At 40.6% G+C, this 21649-nt stretch overlaps 1 protein-coding gene across 1 annotated transcript; it reads left to right on the forward strand.

Annotated features, from left to right (window-relative positions):
• Positions 1–5343: 5343 nt before the first annotated feature.
• LOC308094745 (uncharacterized protein) lies at positions 5344–19918 on the forward strand (the record flags this gene model as incomplete). The annotated part of the gene is made up of 23 exons (XM_080441560.1): positions 5344–5362; positions 5726–5769; positions 5880–5920; positions 6420–7796; positions 8184–8785; positions 8963–9203; positions 9469–9738; positions 10038–10200; positions 10584–10651; positions 10996–11094; positions 11816–11931; positions 12234–12324; positions 13313–13429; positions 13513–13600; positions 13683–13748; positions 13921–13960; positions 14199–14303; positions 14777–14877; positions 15748–15810; positions 16326–16435; positions 17476–17597; positions 18945–19070; positions 19822–19918. Exons 3-23 carry the CDS (start codon positions 5882–5884, stop codon positions 19916–19918), a joined length of 4101 nt encoding a protein of 1366 aa, XP_080297686.1. The 5' UTR covers positions 5344–5362; positions 5726–5769; positions 5880–5881.
• Between the last annotated feature and the right edge of the window lie 1731 nt (positions 19919–21649).

The raw sequence follows: 21649 nt of genomic DNA on the forward strand, positions 1-21649 counted from the left end.
TCGCTTATAATAAGCGGACATGGCAACACTTGCTGTGTTACGCCGAAATGTGTAACCCATTTGTTTTACGTCGCTGTTGTAACCTAGTGCGCATGCGTGGCGTGTGTGTTACGCCAAACTTTGCAACCCATTTATTTACGGCGCTACTAACCTCGTAGTGCGCATGCGCGACGGCTATAAAAAGGAGAGAAAGACTGCGCATGTGTTTGGCGGAGTGAGGCGGACGTTTCAAAACAAACGAAGGTAATTTATGTGCTCCAGCTCTGTGTCTGATTTTAGTTGTGTGTCCATCACCCGGTGCTGGTGGCGGTGGGCTTGGAATTGTTTTATATGGGACCGCCGTCTATTAAAAACGCTTTGGTGGACGCGTGTGTGTGAAAGTACAAAAGTAAAAGTACTCATTGTGCTAGCCATGGTTCAAATGACGCTTAATTGTTTGTATGATGACAGTCATGTTTCAGGGCTATCATTGTGCTAGCCATGACTCATGACAGTCATGTTTCAAGGCTATAATTGTGCACAATGTCCCATTTCACAAGTTCAAAATGTAATAAAAAAATCATTTGAAAATATGCCAGATAGCATTGGGTCCAGAACGTCAGACAGTGAGTTCTCTCTAACGCCCTGCCAGGCGCTTAAGTTGGCTCAGCTCATAGATAAAGAATTCCACTGCCCTGCAAGGGCTCCAACTGTAGTAAAAGTAAACGAAACTAATTCGCTACTCGCCGAAACAAAGGCTGTTTTGTGTTGTTGAAAGTCTGTTCTCCAGGGTGGGAAGCCTCTCCGCACCCCACCTTCTCTGTATAATACACTTTTTGGGCAGAAAATAAAATGTAAAATGTACGGAAATTATTGTATTGACTCCACTGCGCTCTCTATAGATGTGGTCAATATAAATAACCATCGACCATATCTGTGTAGCATAGGGCGCAGTGAAGTAAATCAAATTACATATATTACGGACATTTTATTTTCTTCTTTTTTGTATTATATACAGAGACGGTGGGGTGCTGAGAGGCCTCCAACTATGGCTCCCAAACTATGAAATGAACTCTCCCTCTAATTGCAATTAGAACTGCCATAATCTGAAGACTCACCTCAGCCCATAGCACTTGCCCTAGCCTTGACGACCTTGCAGGATTATGCAAACGCTAAAATATAACTTAGATGGCATGTTATGTAGATCCTATAGTGTAGTTTCAATGTAGGCTGATAGGTTCTTATCTTGGTTTAGGTATGTATTAGTTATTAGATTATTGGTTTACTTTTGTATTACTTTATTATTAGATTACTATTTTTATGCATTTGATGTATTATGGTGTATTATCTTGTGCCCTTGCTTGCTGTAAGTGCTACATGCCTTAACTCTAAACTGTGAAAGATTCTTTGTTTTGGTGAGTAGCGAAGTCGTTTTGTTTATTTTTACTACAGTTGGAGCCCTCCAGGGCAGTGGAATTCTTTGTCTGCAAGCAGGGCGTTAGAGAGAACTCACTGATGCTCTGGACCAGGGCTAGGGTCAGGTGTCATAAATGCTGCGCTGCAGTAGTCATGACACGCAGTAAAGGCCTTAACTTACTACGAATAAAAATGGACTTAAATGAATGAATTCATTAATAGAAAACGCATACAGTTACAGAAATGTACAAAACGATGATAATTAAGTCCAAACCTCAAATGAGACCTGGCATTTAGGACCATTTTATTCATGTACTGACAGACGCATCTAGAACGACGTATAGAACCGCTTTAAAATTATTAAGTTTCACAGCCACAATCTTTACTTGTGCTGCACCATCCAGGCCTTTTGAGTAAAAATCATAGCTCAGTAAAACACTCATGGCATCATTAGCTACTTGACATTTCTGTAAACTTGGTGTTGTGTAGCTTGACCACAAGTGGGCAGTGTAAAGTAGTGTGCAGTACACTCTGAATGGAGTGATCTTGAGCACATGCTGAACTAGCCCTGAAACATGAGTCATACCATGACAGTCATGGTGCCGAGTCCCCCTGGTCTAAAGTTGTGTTCGATTTTTTCACATTGCCATCTCTCACATAAACATAAACGTTCAGATTTCAAATATAAAGTGCTTACCACCGAGCCACGGATGTTACAAGGCGATGCGGACCGCGATGAGTACCCGTATCTCCCGTATTGTTCAATAAAAATGATTTTAATCCCATCGCCGGCCATTTTCTTTTTTCTTTTTTTTTGTTTTGTAATCTATCAGAGTGCAATACACCTCCCAACCATTAGTGTCGCATGGTTGAAAGTATCGGAGACAATTTGGAGAAAATGGCCGGCGATGGGATTAAAATGCTTTTTATTGAACAATACGGGAGATACGGGTACTCATCGCGGTCCGCATCGCCTTGTAACATCCGTGGCTCGGCGGTAAGCACTTTATATTTGAAATCTGAACGTTTATGTTTATGTGAGAGATGGCAATGTGAAAAAATAGAACACAACTTTAGACCAGGGGGACTCGGCACCATGACGCTTGTATACAAGCGTCATGTGAACCATGGCTAATGCTGAACTTGCATGCGAGGAGGCTGTTCGCCTGTGCACACATCCTGCGGCTGCACTGTCTGTAAAGTCAGACCCCCACGTTTAGTTTTAATCTCTGGCGGGGACCCCAATCTACTCCTATTTAACTCTGATACTGTACAAATGTCAAGACGGTGTAGCCTAACCAAATGGACCCGGCGTAACCTTACCGGTCTACGTGTTCATTTTGTACACTGTCATATACTGTACAGGCCCGTTCTACCCAGACTATCATCGACCATCTAGCTGGGGACCCCCTGGGACCCCCTCAAGTTCCCCTGGGTGTCCCCAGACCCCACATTATGAGAACCAGTGACATGAGCATGTCTCTGATTATGATTTATATTACTGATTTGCTTAAGTGTTTTGACATGTAGATGCGTTGATTTAACATGAGCATAACAGACATTTGTGCCGAAACTGACTTAAAACTATTCACTTCAAATTAGACCCAATGTTGCCTTCAGCCTTACTGATCCACATGTCAACTGTCAAGTGATTGATGTCCCTGTTGGTAATATCAGTTTCTTCTGACTCATTTTAGTTTTCCCTCCCCACAGTTGAAGATGGAGCCACATGATGAGGATGCTGCTGTGGGGGGCAATGTGTGAGTGGCAGGGTTGTGTTTTGAAAAGGCATTTAATCTTTGGTGTTAGTGCAAAGCAAAAGTAGTATCACCACTTAAAGATGGCCCATGTAAAGTTCCTGGGACAGCTAGTGTTAAAGGGCAAGACCACTTTGGTAGAAGTTTGGGTTGTGTTTTACCTTGCCATGATGTAACTCCAAAGGTGGACAAGAAATAATTGCCCCATTGATTAGAAATTGATAATTCAAAATATGCTCCTCATTGACTTACATTGTACGGTGAAACAAATCTCAAAGTCACTCTTTTAGCACATAAACAAACGCAAACAAAGTTGATTCAGACAATATAGAACATCACCAAACCCAGTACTGTTTTTTTTTTTATATAAAAATGTTAACTTCCTGTTGATTTTGCTATTTTTATTAAGAAGAAAACCCGGACTGGATTCGCGGATCCGGATCTTCAAATAGTAAAATCAACAGGAAGTTAACGTTTTTATTAAAAAAACAAACGGTACTGGGTTTGGTGATGTTCTATATTGTCTGAATCAGCTTTGTTGGTGTTTGTTTACCTGCTAAAAGAGTGACTGAGAGCTGTTTTACTGTACAATGTAAGGCAATGAGGAGCAAATTTAGAATTACCAATTTCTAATCAATGGAGCAATTATTTTTGATTTCTTGTCCACCTTGGAGTTACATCATGGCAAGGTAACTACACAACCCAAACCTCTACCAAAGTTGTCTTACCCTTTAATTTCCTATCATGCTTTGATCCACAATCTGGCCCAGGGGAAAGGTTAAAAGGTGCAGCAAGTGATATTTGCTTGTTAAAATAAGTGTAGCTCTATTTCTGACGGTAATCATTACTATAGTGTTATTCATTGCTCCAGCTCTTGTTTTGTAAACAGAAAAAAACTTTTCAGGTCAGGATACCAGTTTACAAAGTACAGTTGTAACTCAGGTCTGTGTTACTAAGACTGGAGGGTTTGTGTGGTTAAATGTGGTGTTTTCTTCAGTTACAGTGACATGGTTGGATCAAAAAAGCCCAAGCGACGCCTGTCATCGGTCAGTGCTACATGTTGTGATGTCTATTAACTGTTTTATGTTCATTTTTTCTAATCATAAAACCGACATTTTATAATGAGTTTTTTTTTTCTTACAGATTTTAAAAACCCCGAAGGTCTCTGTCAAACAGAGTGTGGAACACCAGGTATAAAGGCTCTTTTGTTTCACATTTTGGTCTCTTTGGCTTTTATGACCAATTTACTCTCAGTGGATCTCTGACAATATTGGCATACAGTGCTTTTTCCATTTTTTGCAATCCAGCCTGTCCCTCATTCCATGTAAACCATAACTGTGGTACGCCTATACTTGAGCGTGAACAACATGCATATTGTAGCATATCTTATCGTATATTGTAAAACTGTTATATTATTCTAAACATTTTTAAAATGGTGAAAATAGCTGATTGGCTATTTTCACTACTTCGTCTATGTGACACTCTTGTGTGATAGTAGGGCATTCATTTACGGACAAACATAAAAAGTTAGAATATGGAGATAATGATGTTTCTGTCCACTGGCAACGATATTCAACATTTTCTCTATTTAAAGGTGGAGTTTGCCAAAGCTGTGGAAATGAGGCTCTCAAGAAGAGTCAGTTTTGCCCCGGCCAATAAAGTTCTTCTGTTTTCAGAGTGAGATTCTAGAACATATTCTTTCAGTGTTCATTTCCCAAGTTTTTGCCCCCCGCCCCCATCAAGACATTGTTGGTTGACATGTTTTCTCTTTTTGTATTTCCAGTGATACTCAAGACACCCTATCATCAAGTAAGTGTTGTATGCAAGGGCTAACCAATGGGGAGCAGGTCATTATTGACAAATACACCCCGGCAGGGTGATTAGACTCTGACATGAAGCAGAGGGGTCTTCATCACACTGGGGGAGATGGATGATAAATAATAAATTGCATTCTGGAATATCATATGCATCTTGTGTCCAGCTAATCTGCTGGATATTTTCTTGAAAAAACATCTGAACATGACACAAACCGCTATGATTGTCCATGAAAGTAGTAACAATTGAATCTGGAGCATTGCTTTTATGTGTTTTTAAAACGTTTAATTGAGATGAGTGATAGTGGTGCCTCCTGCACATCACTAACTTTACATTTCAGTTAACATTTTTTCAAATGTTTTTCCCATTGCAGCAGCAGATAACTCTGATAAGAGGTAAGTTGAGTTGACTCCTGAGTCCTTTCTAAACGTTCTACATTTCGGATTGATTAACTGTGACCAGCTAAACTTAATGCAAACCTTTGAGAAACAATCATGTCAAGGACCCGCAAATTGATAGGCATTTGGCCAAGGACCCCTATAATATTTTCAGGGACCTCCATAAGAAAAGATTTGTCAAGCACTTATTTTTCTGCCAATAAAAAAAAAAAAAAAAAAAAAAACGGCATCTAAACTGTTCCTTGTTTTGCTGGCGACCCCCTGGAACCTCCAAGGACCCCTGGAGGTCCCCAGACCACACTTGAGAACCAGTGTTCTATAGGAAGAGTAATATTCAAGGTTTTGTTTTTATGCCTTTAGGTTCCAGGTGGCCACCACTGATAAAGGGGCTCAACCCCTCACAGGTAAATTGCTTTTATAAATATATATATTTTTTTCTATTTGCACATTTTGTCTTTCTTGCATTTAATACCGTGACAATTTTATACTATTAAAAATCCTGCTTTTAATCCAGATATGGAAACCCCTCTACATGCAGCTCAACAAAGAACTAAGGTCAGCCTTATGTAAAATATCCATATTTGCTAGAAGTAAATGTCATAACTATGAAGAAATTACCATGCACTAATAACTATGTATTAATTCAGTCCCACGCTTCAGTCTGCTATTACATTTTTCATAACCTATTCAGTTGTAACGAACACAACTTGTCCTAAGGCAGTGAGTCCCACCTTTTCACCAATTGAAAACCTTGGAAGTGTTCGCGGCCCATCCATCTGACCACTGATCACGTGCGTGATGCCGTGCTATGACCAGATGGGTGGGCCGCGTGCATTTTCAGAGCATGTTTATTTTAATCGATCGATTAACCAACACGCCAACATGGTATACTTAAATTCCTGTTTGACCCATTAAGACCGGGAAAGCATCTGTCATTTTAGATTCAACCATTATCTTATACTTTGGCTATTCAAAAATAGCAGATATACAAACTCATGTCAAGTGCCCCCAAATGTGAGCATGCGTTTATTTATGCTGTCACTGTCTTCATCAGGAGATGTTCGGAGTCTACCAAGATCCCCAAGATGACTATGGAGAAAGAACAATGATGTTTGATGGAGCTGGATATATGGACATGACCCACTGCCACACTGTCTTCTTTGATGATGACGATGATGATTTGGAACCACATGCCGATTTTCCTGAATATAACTTAAACATGCCTACTCGTGGAAATATGGAGTTTACCTTCTCCATTTCAAATAGAGAAGCTGAGACTCTACCTCCTGTAAGAATATCCTCATCAGACCATGGCTTGCATCCAGATTCAGAATTTGAAAACGTCCTCGCTTATCCTGTGACCAAAGTGGTGCACAATGCTGCAGCATCCCTGCAAGATCAGACCAGAGCTCAAGCAGCCGTTGATGATCCAACCGCCTTCCTCGCTAAGATCAGAATGAGAAGATCAGCTGCTGTGGATAAGGAGAATCAGCGTCCAATCTTTACATCAACTATGATGGAACAGCCACAAGGCCGAAGTAGTAACATTGAAAAATCCTTAGCCAGCGATGTCTTTGAAGCGGAGTCTGACATGGAGTTCACAATGTCTCAAACTAGGGCAGGGCTGAGTGCTTCAAAAGATTACATCGGAATGGAAGGTGCAAGGCACATTGCTGCTGAATCTGATGACATCATGGATATAACGAGGAGCCAGACGGTTGCCATCGATGCCAAAATGTTTGATACAGTCCCTCCTGTGCAGAACAAAAAACTAATGCGTCTGTCCTTCAGGACGACTTCCAACACAACTGGCAATGAATTTGACATGGACATGACAAGAAGCCAGACGGTTGCCATCAATGCTGAATCTGCTGACATGACAAGAAGAAACCGGACAGTTGTCTTTCAAGCTGAATCTGCTGAAATGGACATGACAAGAAGCCAGACGGTTGCCATTGATGCCGAAAGAGTCTATCCATATGCCGTCAAAAAACGAAAGGGTCTGAGCTTCATGACAGATTACAACAAAACTTGCGATGACTTTGACATGGACCTGACAAGAAGCCAGACGGTTGCCATCAATGCTGAATCTGCTGACATGACAAGAAACCGGACAGTTGTCTTTCAAGCTGAATCTGCTGAAATGGACGTGACAAGAAGCCAGACTGTTGCCATCAATGCTGAATCTGCTGACATGAACATGACAAGAAACCGGACAGTTGTCTTTCAAGCTGACTCTGCTGACATGGACATGACACGATCCCAGACAGTTGCCATCAAAACCCGAAAGAGTCTGACCTTCATGACGGCTTCCCAACCAGCTGATGATGCCTCGGACGATGGTCGTTGCATGCATATGACTAAAGAAATGGCGACATTGAACAGAACAGAAGATGATTCTGATGACATGGAGTTTACGTGTCAAACTGGGGTTGTCGAAGCAAAACACCTTGACACTGTAGCCTCCACAGAAATTGCCTCTCAGAATATTTCCCATTTCCCCCAAAGAAACAAAACCTTAGCTGAAGAAACTGAGAAGACGGGTCACACGTTTTATTTGGACGATATGGAGCAGAACAGAAGTCAGACAAATGCTGTTGTTGCTGAAACCACAACAATGGGGAAACGGGTTCCTCCCACTAATCGGGCAAAATGTGTTGAAATGACTAATCAATTTGGGAACCAAGGTCTCAGTCATGTCACTTTCATGCCTCCTGAGCTGGATATGACAAGAAGCCAAAATGTTGCTATTGACTCAACATACACATGCACTGCAGATCATGTGACTGAGAAAAGTGGTAACCTTGACTGCCCTCAGACAAGCGTGCCGTCTGCGCACCTTTCAAGAGACAAACGCAGCAGTCGAGCACAGGGTTTAGCAATACGTACTTTAGACTACAAGAATAACACTCTAGATGGACCTACAGAACTAGGAGACAAAGAAGTGGCAAATATCTCATTGTCTGCCAGTGTGTTGATGGAAGGTTGTGAAATGGCCAGGACCAAATCCCAGACGATGCCATTTGAACAGGTGGATGTAACCTGTCATGGAAGGGAAACGGTTACACTTCCACGTTCTCTTGAGTCGGAGGAAATGCACCAGAGAACAGATCCTGACCTGAGTCAAGAAAATTGCTCTTTAGCACACGGATCAGAAAGCTCAGCCGCTTCTGGTCCCGCACTACACACAGTTGAGAGATCTTCAGCAGATGCCAAGACCAAACGACTGACTTTAGTAGACCTGCAGTCCAAGTTAAAGCGTATAAGCCTTAGCCTTAAGAATGAGCCCAGTGAAGTGTTGACCATGGCCAGCAGCACTACACCTGGATCTCATTTGGAGCAGGCCTTGGATACAAATGCCACAAAGAGTATATCGCTGCCCGTTGTGGAACCTGATTATGAAGCGGCACAGAATGACAGGTATGCCTGTAACAATTGTTATATAATCACCTCATTAATAATAATTTATTTTGTAGAATCGTTTCCATTCATCCCCTTGGCTTTGTAAACTAAAGTTGCATAGAGCATTTTTATTTATACTATGTTCAAAGCCAAAAACACAAATAAATCCTTAATCGTTCATGGTGTTTTTTGCAGCTCCACTGACGGGGAAGACAAAGTGCAGTGTGAGCGTTTCACTCTAGAAGAACGGTCAGCTGTGACGGCTCCTCTGAACCTGAAGAGTAAACGTCTCACATCCAGGCTGTCCATGGGCTGCTTCACGCCCAAACTGCCACAGAGAAACAAGCCATCGCAAACCAACCGGCTGGAATCTTGCACTACAAGACAAACCGGGTCTCAGGACACCTATCAGCTGAGCAGCGACGTGCTGATGCAGGTAGGGCTGCGACTAACGCTGTTTTCTTAGCCATTATTCCTATCGATTATAATTACCACTGATTAAAGGAAATAATCGAGGAAAGTTACATGGTGCAGCTTTAAGTCATTTTATAGTGAAACCTCCAGATATACAAGCTAGCGGCGCATTGTGAGCTTGTGAACCGCTATATTCGTGTTTTTGCCTATGACCTGCCCAAAATGGGGATGGATTATTAAATGATGATAATCAGTTAACTTAGTTTAATTAACTGTTGCACCCCTAGATGAAGGAATGTCATGGTGACATTCATGACGAAGTTCTGCCCAACTGGCCAGACGATGAGGATTTTTCAGAGATGCTGGAGGTTGAAGCCCCCCAGGGGAATGGTGAGGAACGACAGCCTCTCCGAGGACGTGACCTGGGCAATGACTTGGAGTGTGACATTCTTGACGAGGTCGTCCCCAGCGTTGTTCGACACAAGGACACATCCCTTCCAGAACATGATCATGAAGATGACAAGAGAAGGCCATCCATTGACAGCATCCAGGAGATGGTAGGTCAAATCAGAGAACCGTATATTCTAATATAGTTGCTGTCGGCAGAAACCTCTCGTTTTGTTCTTGTAAATTAATGCCTTACTTTGTCATACTACTGTGATTATGGTAAGCTCACATTTCATATCACACACCATACAGCAGGAAATCCTTTTTTTTATACCGATAGATTTCACGATAATATCGGGAGGCCGATAATATAGGACCTCCCTAATTGCAAGGAGTTGCATTGGTGTGGACTGGCCTTTACTTGTGAATGACTATCGAGCCTTTTTTTGGGGTCTTTTATTCTCTCCAGGTACCATCTGTTGTGAGTGACCGTATCAGAACTGCAGCTTCAGGCATCATTACTCAGCCCATAGACACTGCAGCTTCAGGCATCATTACACAGCCCATAGATTCTTCAAACAGTAGCAGCATGGCCAGTCTTGGATTGGAAGCAGAAGAGTCCAGTTTTCAAAGTAAATGGATATATTTTTTTTTTATTGCTCTACTCTACTCCTGTGGTTCTTAATCTGTAGGTTGGGACCCCCAGGGTCCCCACATGATTTTGGGGGAGTCCCCAGATGACGGTGAAGTGGCAATTTAAGGACTTCTAAGACCTTTTTAACACCGCAAAGAAATAAGTCTGGTTTCACAATATCTGAGATCTGCTGTTTTCACAATCTGTGGAACGGAGTCAAACTAAATTGAATGCCCCGACTCCAAGTGTCCCTAGTCCAGATATGATTATTTTGGGGTTTCACTGCCTAAAAAGGTTGAGAACCACTGCTCTACTCCACCTTGTCTTTTTAATACGGTGTACTCCTGTGTTGTCGATTTATTTTCTTTTTCTTTTTTTCAGGTTTCAAACCAAGCCTGGTTGAATCCCATCTTGAAGATATTACTGACTGGGGGAGTACCTTACACAAGGTAACCTATATTTCTGTCGCTAAACGTTAAGTTGTGTTCTGCTGGATCCAGTGTAGTTATTATTTAGTCACAAGCTCATGTTAATACTTTTCATTGATTCAATAGTTATAAAACACAGACACACTTAACCACTTCACTTTAGCACATCTATTCTACAAGCTCACAACACGCAGTGACGTGTTGTGAGCTTGTACATCTGCTGCTTTTACATCTGCAGTATTCACTATTTGTGAAAAGTTTTGAAAGATTTTGCTTATAATGTGCCCAAAACAGGAATGCCATGTTGAAAGTGGGTAATTGTTTCAAACCTCCATTTCATTTAGATTTAATTTGTTCCGTTACAGAAACTGGAGAATGAAAACATAACAATGTTGGAGTTTTTCAAATGTTTCGGTGTTGACTTTGCCTTCTATAACCATCGGCAGAGTGTCACTAGTGCAAAGGTATGTTTGTCTCAAACCCTATAATTATTTCCCAAACAAATGGCTCGGGACGCAATTTATTTTATGGGTCACAAGTAAATATCCCTTATTTGCTACAAAGTCTTTTTATTATTTCAAAATGTCAAATCTAATGTTTCAGAAATGGGAAATGTATGTATGAAATCGCAAATTCCACACATTTTATACTTAAAGCCTCACCATGTGACTTTTTTTTTATGCATAGAATGTAATTTTGTCAATCTTTATGGTACAGTATGTTAATAGAATATAACTTATACAATTGGGGTGGCTGTATTTTGTCTCCCTGCTCTTCTATCAAGACATTTAGATCGTGTCAAAGGTGTCTCACCTAGACACAGGATCTGACAAATTCTGACCCGACGGTCAAGATTCAATTTATCCCCTGAGCAAGCAGGCAGGCTGGCTCTATTAGCTCAATAGTAAAAATGTCAGCACTTGCGCAGGAAACTGACCGGGTTCAAATCCGGGTTAGGGAAAATGGCAGATCTACAAGCTCACAACACGTCGCGATGTGACAGGTTTTGAGCTGATAGATTGGCTATTTTCACTAGTTTGAGTCCCGGGGAGACATAAAATTTTCCTTTTTTTAGATCTCGAGCAAAAAGGTTTGGGAAACACTGAACTATAACACACTAATGTTGACCAAATATAATGGCAATGCTGGTATAGTCATGTGAATACTTATTACATTTTTTTATAGCTTGCTTCTGATCTGGATTGCAAACCAGAGGATCTGCTCAGACAGCGCCATATCAACCGTCCTAAAGCGATCGTATACGAGAAGGACTACAACCACCTTGCAGAGACGATGGAGGGGTTTGTTTTGAAAATGTTGTAAACATTTGAGAAAGGTGTACAAGTATATTGTTGCTGTTGGGCAGCATATTTTAACTTTATGTTTTTGTAAATTAATGCCCTACTTTGTCATACTACAGTGTCACACAAAAGTAGCAAAAATAGCCGATCTACAAAGCTCAAAGCGCGTTGGCGTGCCTTGAGATTGTAGATCTGCCATTTTTATATTTGAATCCTGAAAAAGACGTGCGTGTACTTTATCCATGTGACCTCGATACGTTCTTCTGGCAAATCGCAAACCCCCCCCCCTTTGTTCTTCCCAGATTGAGGGTTAGAATGAAAGACAAAGATCGTCTTGTAAGGGATGTCAACAGACCTCTTTGGGAAGCAGTGAGAGACTTCTCGGAGAAAGAGGTACTACATGTGTGTGTTAACTTACGCACTCGGGTGTGCACACACGGTCTGCTTTGATTGTGCGTAATTATGTCTGATTGTTGCTGTCGGGCAGAAACTTTACATTTCAAATTAGTTTTTATTTTACAAATTAATGCATAGCGACATGTGTTGTAGATTGGCCAATAAAAAAAAGGAACGTTTGTGGACATGCAAGGTTTCCGCCTGACAGCAATGATATAATGTGCCTCTTATACAATGTGGAAAGTCATTAAGCCAGCAGTGTGAATAGCTGCTGTAGACAGATGTACCAAAGTGAAATGACTCACTAGGGGTGCAGCTATCCATTGTTTTCTTAGCGATTACTCTATAGATGATTTCTTGATTAGTCGAGAAGCGCATTTGTTTAAAATGACAAATACTTAAAAGTGAAAAAAGAAATTTGTTTTTTATAATCAGACTAAATGGGATTAGTCTTTATTAACCAAAGCTGTTTATAGCTGATTTACAAGCTCAAAATACGTGGCATTTGCAACACACTGTGAGCTTGTAGATTTTCACTGAATAAAAATGAGGGGAACATTTTACAGTAGTAGTACAGACTAGATTAAATTGATTACGTTTTCAGATAGTGGTGCAACATTTAATCAAACTAAACTGTTATACCAAAGTGATATATTAAGCTTAGTCCACACACCAATGATTCCTGATGCAACAAAACCGGTGCCAATACGTTGCGGAGAGAAATTGCAGCGGTCCGATTTTCCGAATATCCCCGTTGCGGGTCGGCACAGTTTTGGGATTATGCTGCAAATTGCAACCTGTTGCTTCCCAAATCATTGGTGTATACTGGGCTTTACTGTACTTCATCTGGTACAGTATCTGTTGTGCACATGACTGTATTTATACCAAGAGACGTGTTTGGAGGAGTTACGGCTTTCAAAGGGCTAAGGAAGTTTTTTTTTTTTTAACACGCCTAATCCTCACTGTATCCTCTTTACTGTCTCAGCTCCAATGTTTTGGTGCAAAACTGAAAGAGAGAAGCAAATTCTTCAGAAGAAGAGCCAAGGTTCAGTCGCATGAAATGAAAGAGTCCTTGTACTCAAATCTTCACCACGCCCATCAGGTAAGAGCCACTACAGAATATTTTAGATGTTATCCATTTGAGTATATTTCTATTTGAGTAAATTTGTGCCATCAACCTTCAAGGAGGAGCTGCAGAAGTTGAGAGGAAAAAATATAGAGGCGGATGAGATGCTGAAAAGCTTGGACGACTGTATTAAGGACTTACAAACCGGTAGGTCACATTTGAAATGTACCAAGCACCAGCCGCTATGTTGTGATAGTGTGACACTAAGTTTTTTTATTTTCACCTTTAGATCTTGATGCAGTTGAAGGAAATGGCTTGAATATCAGTGGACCAACATTGGCGTCGAGGCAACAAGGTTATTTTGGACACTAATTATTCTCTGCGACTGTTTTCAATTTCTATGGATATGTACTCTACCAGTACTCCCAAGTACACTCTTAGTGCTCTTAGAGACTTTCAACAGGATTGTAAAATTGCTACGAATATTTATTACGTTGCAGATATTAATATTTTATTTTTTACCGTAGAATTGGAGACGGTCAAAAGGAAGTTGGCTGATGGTGAAAGGTAGGTTGAACCTGCTGTAGCATAACGTCTTTGTCGGGTGGGAACTCTGAGATTTGGTTAAAATATAAAGTTTGTTACAAATAAAATGTAGTATTGTCAATTTACGAAAAAACACAAGTTAAAATATGGAAATGAGAGGTTTCTGCCCGACGGCAACGATAAATAAAAACGGCCTCTTCATGATCATTTTCACCAGGAATTTAGTCAATGAGTTTTTTTTTGTTTGTTTCTGCCACAGGGAAGTGTCTGAGCTGTTGCTGGAGAACAAGCAGAACAAGGACAAGCTGACCAGGCTGAGAGCTGAGACTGGCCAGCTTCAGGAGCACTGCACCACTCTGGAAATGTCAGTCTGATGGACGTTCACATTTCACAGCAACTGACTTTGAATTTGAAATGGTTGAACTAATTTGTGGCAACATTGGTTTCTCCAGTGTCGTCGTAATGTACTGTACTTAAGTACATTCTTCTGGTATTTTTACTTTACTGGAGACTTTACTTGTGAAACGGGACATTCTCCATGATGAGTACTTTCTACTTTTGGTACTTTAAGTACATTTTTCATACCAATACTTTTGTACTTTTACTCAAGTACATTTTAAATTCAGGACTTTTACTTGTAACAGAGTATTTCTACATTGCAGTATTGATACTTTTACTCAGGGAAATAATTTGTACTTTTTCCACCACTGGGTTTCTCCATAACCATAAGGGCAATATGCATCATTTCAGCTTGTCAATCTGCAATTTTTTGTATCCTGAAAAAGTACGTTTTACACCCGACAGAGATGAATATCTCTTCTAATTTCTTCCCTGCAGGTTGAATGAGTGGAAGCTGAAGGAGGAAACGGGGAACCATGCAGTGTACACGTTTGTGTACAACACCATGTACCTAGACGTGGAGTTTGAAGAGCCTCATGGTACGTTTGAGTAGCATCATGATAAGAGGTCTGTTACCAGCAGAGGTTGATCTTGCCCTTCCGTTTACAATATTTAGGGATGTCCGATATTGGCTTTTATGCCCTTTTACGATTGTCCAACTATTCATTTACGACATCTACCGATGCAGGCTTTCTACTGATATGCAGGCTTTTTTTTCACCAAAACTAATGTCGGGTAACAACATCACATATCTCCTGTTGTGGAATTAACACAATTATGCCTGTATTGTGATGTCCCACTGGATGCATTCATAAATGCATGCAATACTTTCCAAAAAAAGAACTACTTCAAAGTTGTGGAAAAACGTGCCAATATGTTTCCTCAAACAGTTAAACATATCGTATTGGTTTTTATTTATTAGTTCATCTAATGTACCTCGAATTTGTAACATTTACTCAAGTAGGTGACCGTCCTCGAGTCTGAAATGCTTTTACTTGAGCAAGTCCATTTTTTTTTAGACTTTGTACTTCTTCTCCACATCTCAGAGGCAAATGCTGTACTTTTTACACAAATACAATTATTTGACAGCTTTATTAATACAAGCCACTTTATTGTAAAGACCCCATTTTATACTTTGGATATTTGAAAATGACTGCTCTAAAAGCTCACATGTCTCATCACGGCACGTTGTGAGCTTATAGATCTGCCATTTTAGAAAAAGCTGGACACATTTGAAATACTTTCACTTTAGTGCCAAAAGGACTTTTACTCAATTACATTTTTGAATTCAGGCCTTTACTTGTAAAAGTATGTTTATATTGTGGCAGTGCTACTTTTAATCGGAGTGCTTCTTCCACAACTGGTGTCATTGTTAAAACTACTGGTGTGCTTGTTAAATTGTTTCTAAGGAGACCATACTGATGCATCTGAGCGGCGCATATCCAACATCACGTTGACGCTGAGACTGGACGGTAAGGGGGTCAAATAGTAGCTACAGTCAACAAATGACATTGTCTGATTCACCCTGCCTTTCTGTGTGTCACAATTCTGGTTCTCAGCTTAACTCTGGATCTGTAAGGGTCTATTTTAGCTTTTGTATCAGACAGTGTGAATATTGTGTTTGGTTCAGAGTCAGACTATGAGCTGGGCGATTTGACAGTGCTAACAGGATATTTATGGACCAATATTTGATGTCCCCATAGTGTCACATTTTCTCTAAATGTCCATAATTAGTACAATTTTAACAATTTTATTCACAAGTCTGATTGCGCATCCATGTTTTTATTTACTGATCAAGTTACAGGGGAAGCAATAGAGATGAGTTTAAAATATTTTCCACACACATTCATCTTGAATATGTATTTTGCTGTGTTATATATCTTGTGCAACATGTATCTTGTGTTCTCTCGTAGCGTATAAAAGTCTTGTTAGGCTGGACTGAATACACTTGCAGTACTTAATAACTTGTTTTGGTTTTTTTATGTAGAAGAGAAGTCTAAGTGTCACGCCCGGCTTATTCACAAACTGCTGGCCCAGTACATTGATGGAAACGCTCCACAGAAGGAAAAGTATCCAACCCGTCGATACATGCCAGAGGTAAGTGTAAATGGAAGGTAAAGACCAGAACTCTTATTTCACTACGTACTTTCCTGTGTGCTTCACTTAACTTGATGCTCGGCTCAATGCATCCTTGAAGCCTCTTTCTTGGTTATACTTCCTTGCTGTCGGGCAGAAATCTCTGTATTTCAACTTTTGTGATGCACTACTTCGTCATGCTACAGTGTCACGCAAAAACGGCTGATCTAAAAGCTCAACGTATAGTGATGCGACACGTGAGCTGGTAGATCTGCTATTTGTATTTTTTTGTGAAGGTGGTTAAGTCTGTTGCCTTATAATTATTGAACCAATAAACTATAACTAGAGCTTGTGACTAAATATCCACATTGGATCCATTGGAACACAGGTTCTCTCCCATTTCCTGAAAAGAAACGGTTTTGGACATACTAGGTTTCCACCCCGACAGCGACAACTTGTTGGTTCCAGTGGTGGAAAAAGTACTCAGATATTTTACTTAAGTAAAAGTATTAATGCCACAATATGAAAATACTCTGTCACAAGGAAAAGACCTGTTCAAAACATTACTTGAGTAAAAGTCCTGGCATCAAAACGTTACTTGAGTAAAAGTACTGGCATCAAAACGTTACTTGAGTAAAAGTATTGGCATCAAAATATACTTAAAGTACTAAAATGTTTGAAAATAGCAGATCTACAAGCTCAAGTAGATTGGCTATTTTCAAATATGTATGTACAAATATGTATGTATAAGATAGGGCTAAAGTGATTAATGTGTGTTTTATAAAATAGGCCTAAAGTGATTAATGTGCGTTTTATAATATAATAATTGATATATGCAAAGTAACTAAAGTTTTCAAACAATTGTAGTGGATATTTGAGATGTAGCGGAGTAAAAGAACTGAAAATTGGAGATATTCCAGGAAAGTCAAAAATACCTCAAAATTGTAGTACAGCACTTCAGTAAATATACTTTGTTACTTTACACCATTGGTCGGTTCCCGTGAAAATGTCTCGGAGCAAGATGTTGACTCGACTGTCTCTTTCTCTGCTGTTCCATTCAGCTGCTTCACAGAGTGAGTGTGACTGTGGGTCGCATCCGTCTGCTGGGGCTGGAGGTGGACCTGATGGCCAAGTGGGGCGCTCAGAGGCTGAACCTGCTGGAAATCAGCTGTGTGGACACACAGTAAGAATTACTACTAAATGGGAATGACCACTAATGGAAACTTGGTAGGATCAGTGTGGTTCTCAACATAGATATAGAAACCTAGATACCTCATTGTCCTCTGCAGTTCATTGGAGCGACCTGTATCGCGGTCGCCATTTTGGAGAAGGGAAGCTTCCTGACTACTGGCCAATCACAGTGCGTCTTTTCCGGGACTTGGCAGAATCTAGTTGCATAAAAATATAACAGGATATTTTTATACAACTAGATTCTGCCAAGTTCCGGAAAAGACGTGCTGTGATTGGCCAGCAGTCGGGAAGCTTGCCTTCTCCGAAATGGCGCCCGAGATACAGACTGAGGAACCGGAGGAGGCGTCTCTACCTTATGTCTATGGTTCTCAACATGTGGGCCGGGGCGCCCACTGGTGAGCCGTGAGGGTATTGCAAGTGGGCTACCAATTGATGTTGGGCAGAAACATAGTCTCCGTATTAACTTTTTGTAGGGTTTTTTTTGGTTGTAATGTAATGCTATACTACAGCATCACACAAGTATCAAAATAGATCTGCACGCTCAAAATGCGGCCCAATGATTTATTTTGAGCTTGCAGATCTGCTACTTTGCTGTATTCAGTTTTGGACATGAGTTTTCCACCCGACAGACTATATTTAAAAAGTGATGTCAATGATAATATAACGGTAACATCCAACCGCCGCATTAATTATAATCCTATTTATAGATCCGCACCGCAGGGATGCACATGGGATTCTATATGGATACGTACTAATGTCACAGATGTAGTGACTGTTTACATTCATATCCATGGTAACTAACAACAAGCCCTCTGTCATGAAAGGTTGCGATGTGAGAAAGTGAATGAAGACTTACTCAGTCGGCGGCAGGGTTAAGAACTTCAGTAAATCACTCCCACACCAAACTTTTATTCCTCCCTTTGTTTTGTTTTAAATCCTCCGTTAAGTTTCTCTCTCACTATAGCTGCCTTAGTCCGCTGTGTTATTTGGATGTGGAAGTACCCCTTGCCGGCAAAAGCATGTGTATTAGGCGGCTAATTTGTGCCTTATGGGAAAAATATGGAATATTAAAATGCCACAAACGCTGATATTTTGTGCTTTTTAAAAGCTATAATAGGCCTATAATAACTATATTATGAGTTAAGATGTCATTCATTTCCCACATTATTTCACCTGCGGTTTATCCAATATGAATTACTAATTATATTTCATTGACCCAAATCCACCCAAACAGCGGTCATCCGCGGCTAAATCTGCATCTCTAGTTTGAGTATGTTGTCTAGTTTGAGTACGTTGTCGGCCACTGCAAGTCACATGCTATTACATTTACTCCTTCTAGGGTGTGCCTGCTGTTCAGCAGTCTGAAGGCCTTCGCCAAGTTCCAGCTGTCCATCGAGCTCACCTCCGACTACCCCCTCTGCCCTGTTTACCTTCGCTCGTTCAAAAACCTCATAGGAAACGCAACGTAAGTGTGGCCATTAAGAAGACTGGAAAATGTGCTCCCAATGTTCCAGGGACAGAAAATCAGTAACTTGGAACTAATTGAAAATGCCATGTTTCAAACCGATGTAGCACTAAATTACACATGTAAAATACTGTATTGGACTTATATAATGTTGACTTATACATGGAAGTTTCTATGCACTTTCACACACATCTGCATTTCAAATGCGCTGCAGGGTGGAACCTGTTTTCTGACCTCTTGATGAAATGACCAGTAATTTCCAGTCAAATTTCATCCACTTTCTGATATTAATTGGGACTCATCAACATCATTTAGAACTGGGGTCAACATTTTTAAGGCCAAGGACCCCTTAGCTGAGGGAAGAGATGAGGCAGGGACCCCCACTACATATGTATAAAATATCACTATCACTATTGTGTGAATTTAACCATTTTAAACTCGATACTCAGTGAACTTGACTTTTGGCTCGGTACTTGGTCTGCTCTTTATTTCCCTATACACCAAATCTCTTTTGTGAAAATAGCCGATCTACATCTAATATTAGAGGAAAATGCCCCCCCCCTCAGAATAGGAATTCTAGGGTTCAAGTTAATGTAAAAAAGAAAAACATTCCTATCACACAAACATTTGGCGGGGGTCCTGGACCCCCTGTTGAAGACTCATGATTAAGATATATTCTTAAGCCTATTCCAACCATGCCGTTAGTGCTTCTCAGGTGTGGATGTGATTGTTTTGACCCATGTTTCTGCAGGAGAAGTCAGCTTGAAGAGTTGGTGGCTTCGGTTGAACAGGGCAAAAACATGCTGACCAAAATTGTGAAGAAGATCAATGAATCTCTCCTATGCTGAGGTAACTTCATTGATAAAGACACAAGATGCTAACAGCTAGTTGATTTTCAGCTATTTGGATGCTCCTTATAGCAGTGGTTCTCAAAGTGGGGTCCGGGGGACACCCAGGGGTCCATGTGGGGGTTCCAGGGGGGGCCGCAGCAACATTTGTTAATATACCATCAAAATCAGTTTAACGACTCTAACCCTATATAAAAAATAGCTGATCTATCGCGACACGTTGTGAGCTTGTAATCTGCTAGTTAAACAAAAAAATCAAACTGATCTTGTAAGGGTGTCCCTGGCACAACAGGGGTCTGCAGCAAAATGCCTATTAATTTGGGGGTCCTTGACATGAACAAGTTTGAGTACCACCGCCTTGTAGTACACTGATCCAAGTACCTCCTCAGAGTGAGAAGCCACAGCATCTTCAGTGGCCATGCTGACTCAAGTGTGTGCATGCAATTAAAGTAACGCAGTGTTATCCCATTCCCAGGCCAGCTGGCAGACCACAATTACAGCACACAGGTGCCCCTCTACCCCAAACTAAACGATATCTTGCGGCCACGCCGGGCCAGGCCGCCACCACTGTTAAACCTTCAGCCGACTGCCGACCTGCTATCGAACCCACAGACTTATGGGAAAGCACATGGCGGGACCTAGTTCATTCTAGACCTCCCCTTATGCCTTATCCGTTTGGTTGTTTACAAGGGCACGCCTCGGCAGGCACCGTTTAATCAATTCATATCGTGATTCGCTCCCACTTGTCAACGATTGGTATAATAAAAATTCGCTAGATCAGATATGCGTTTAGGAGAGATTTTGACATGTGTCACGTTCCATACAGAGCCTCTCTGTGAGGAAGAATAATCTTCTTGCATCTGATAAATATTCTCAAATAGCCTACTCTTACTCTGATGTTTTTGTGCTTGTATGTGCTTCTAGAGGTCAGGAAGAGGATCCCGAAGCCCCAACCAGAACCACTCTGATGGAGACTTAATGTTTTTAAAGCACTTGTTGTAGCACTTTAATGTTTGTTATATCACTTTTTACAATGTATTGAATAAAGCACGGTTGAAGCATTATACTGTTTGCAGATTTTTCCTTTCTTTACTTGACAATACAAACCTAACCAAAAAATTGATAAAGTTGCTGTCATCTCCATATTTAAACTTTTTCCCCCGCGAATTAACGCCCTACTTGATCATACTACACAAAAGTAGCAGATCTACAAGCTTGGTTCGTTTTGAGCTTGTCGATCTGCTATCGATATGCTGATATACAGCCTTCTTGCCTACTTTGGTTACGTCAGACCATTTGACCATTACTTTGGATAAATCTAAATAAACTAAGCATACATGGGCCATCAAACACTGTTGATGCAATAGTTTTATTAAATACCATTTTATTGCATTTAGAGCTTGAATCGCTAGTGCAGACCTATAAAGTCTGTCATTAATGGACCTTTTTTGACAACAAACATTCTAAAGTAATGCAATTTCACTGTTCCTGTAGAAACTATGGGCTTGCTGTGATGTCATATGATATCGACTTCCAAATACGGATGTTAAAATGTGGAGTCATTTGCCTCTCCACTGACATCCACTATAAAGTTTGAGTACTTTCAAATGTTTGGTTGAAATGTTGTATACTTTTTCAAGATTGAATGAAGCTTTGTGGTTATAAAGTACCGGTAGTACAGATAGATCTAGGCTTTGGGAAGAATAAATTACAAATACAAAAAATAATAAA

The sequence above is a fragment of the Gymnoscopelus braueri genome, assembly GCF_963280865.1.
Source record: "Gymnoscopelus braueri genome assembly, chromosome: 2".
In the NCBI taxonomy this organism is placed as follows: domain Eukaryota; kingdom Metazoa; phylum Chordata; class Actinopteri; order Myctophiformes; family Myctophidae; genus Gymnoscopelus; species Gymnoscopelus braueri.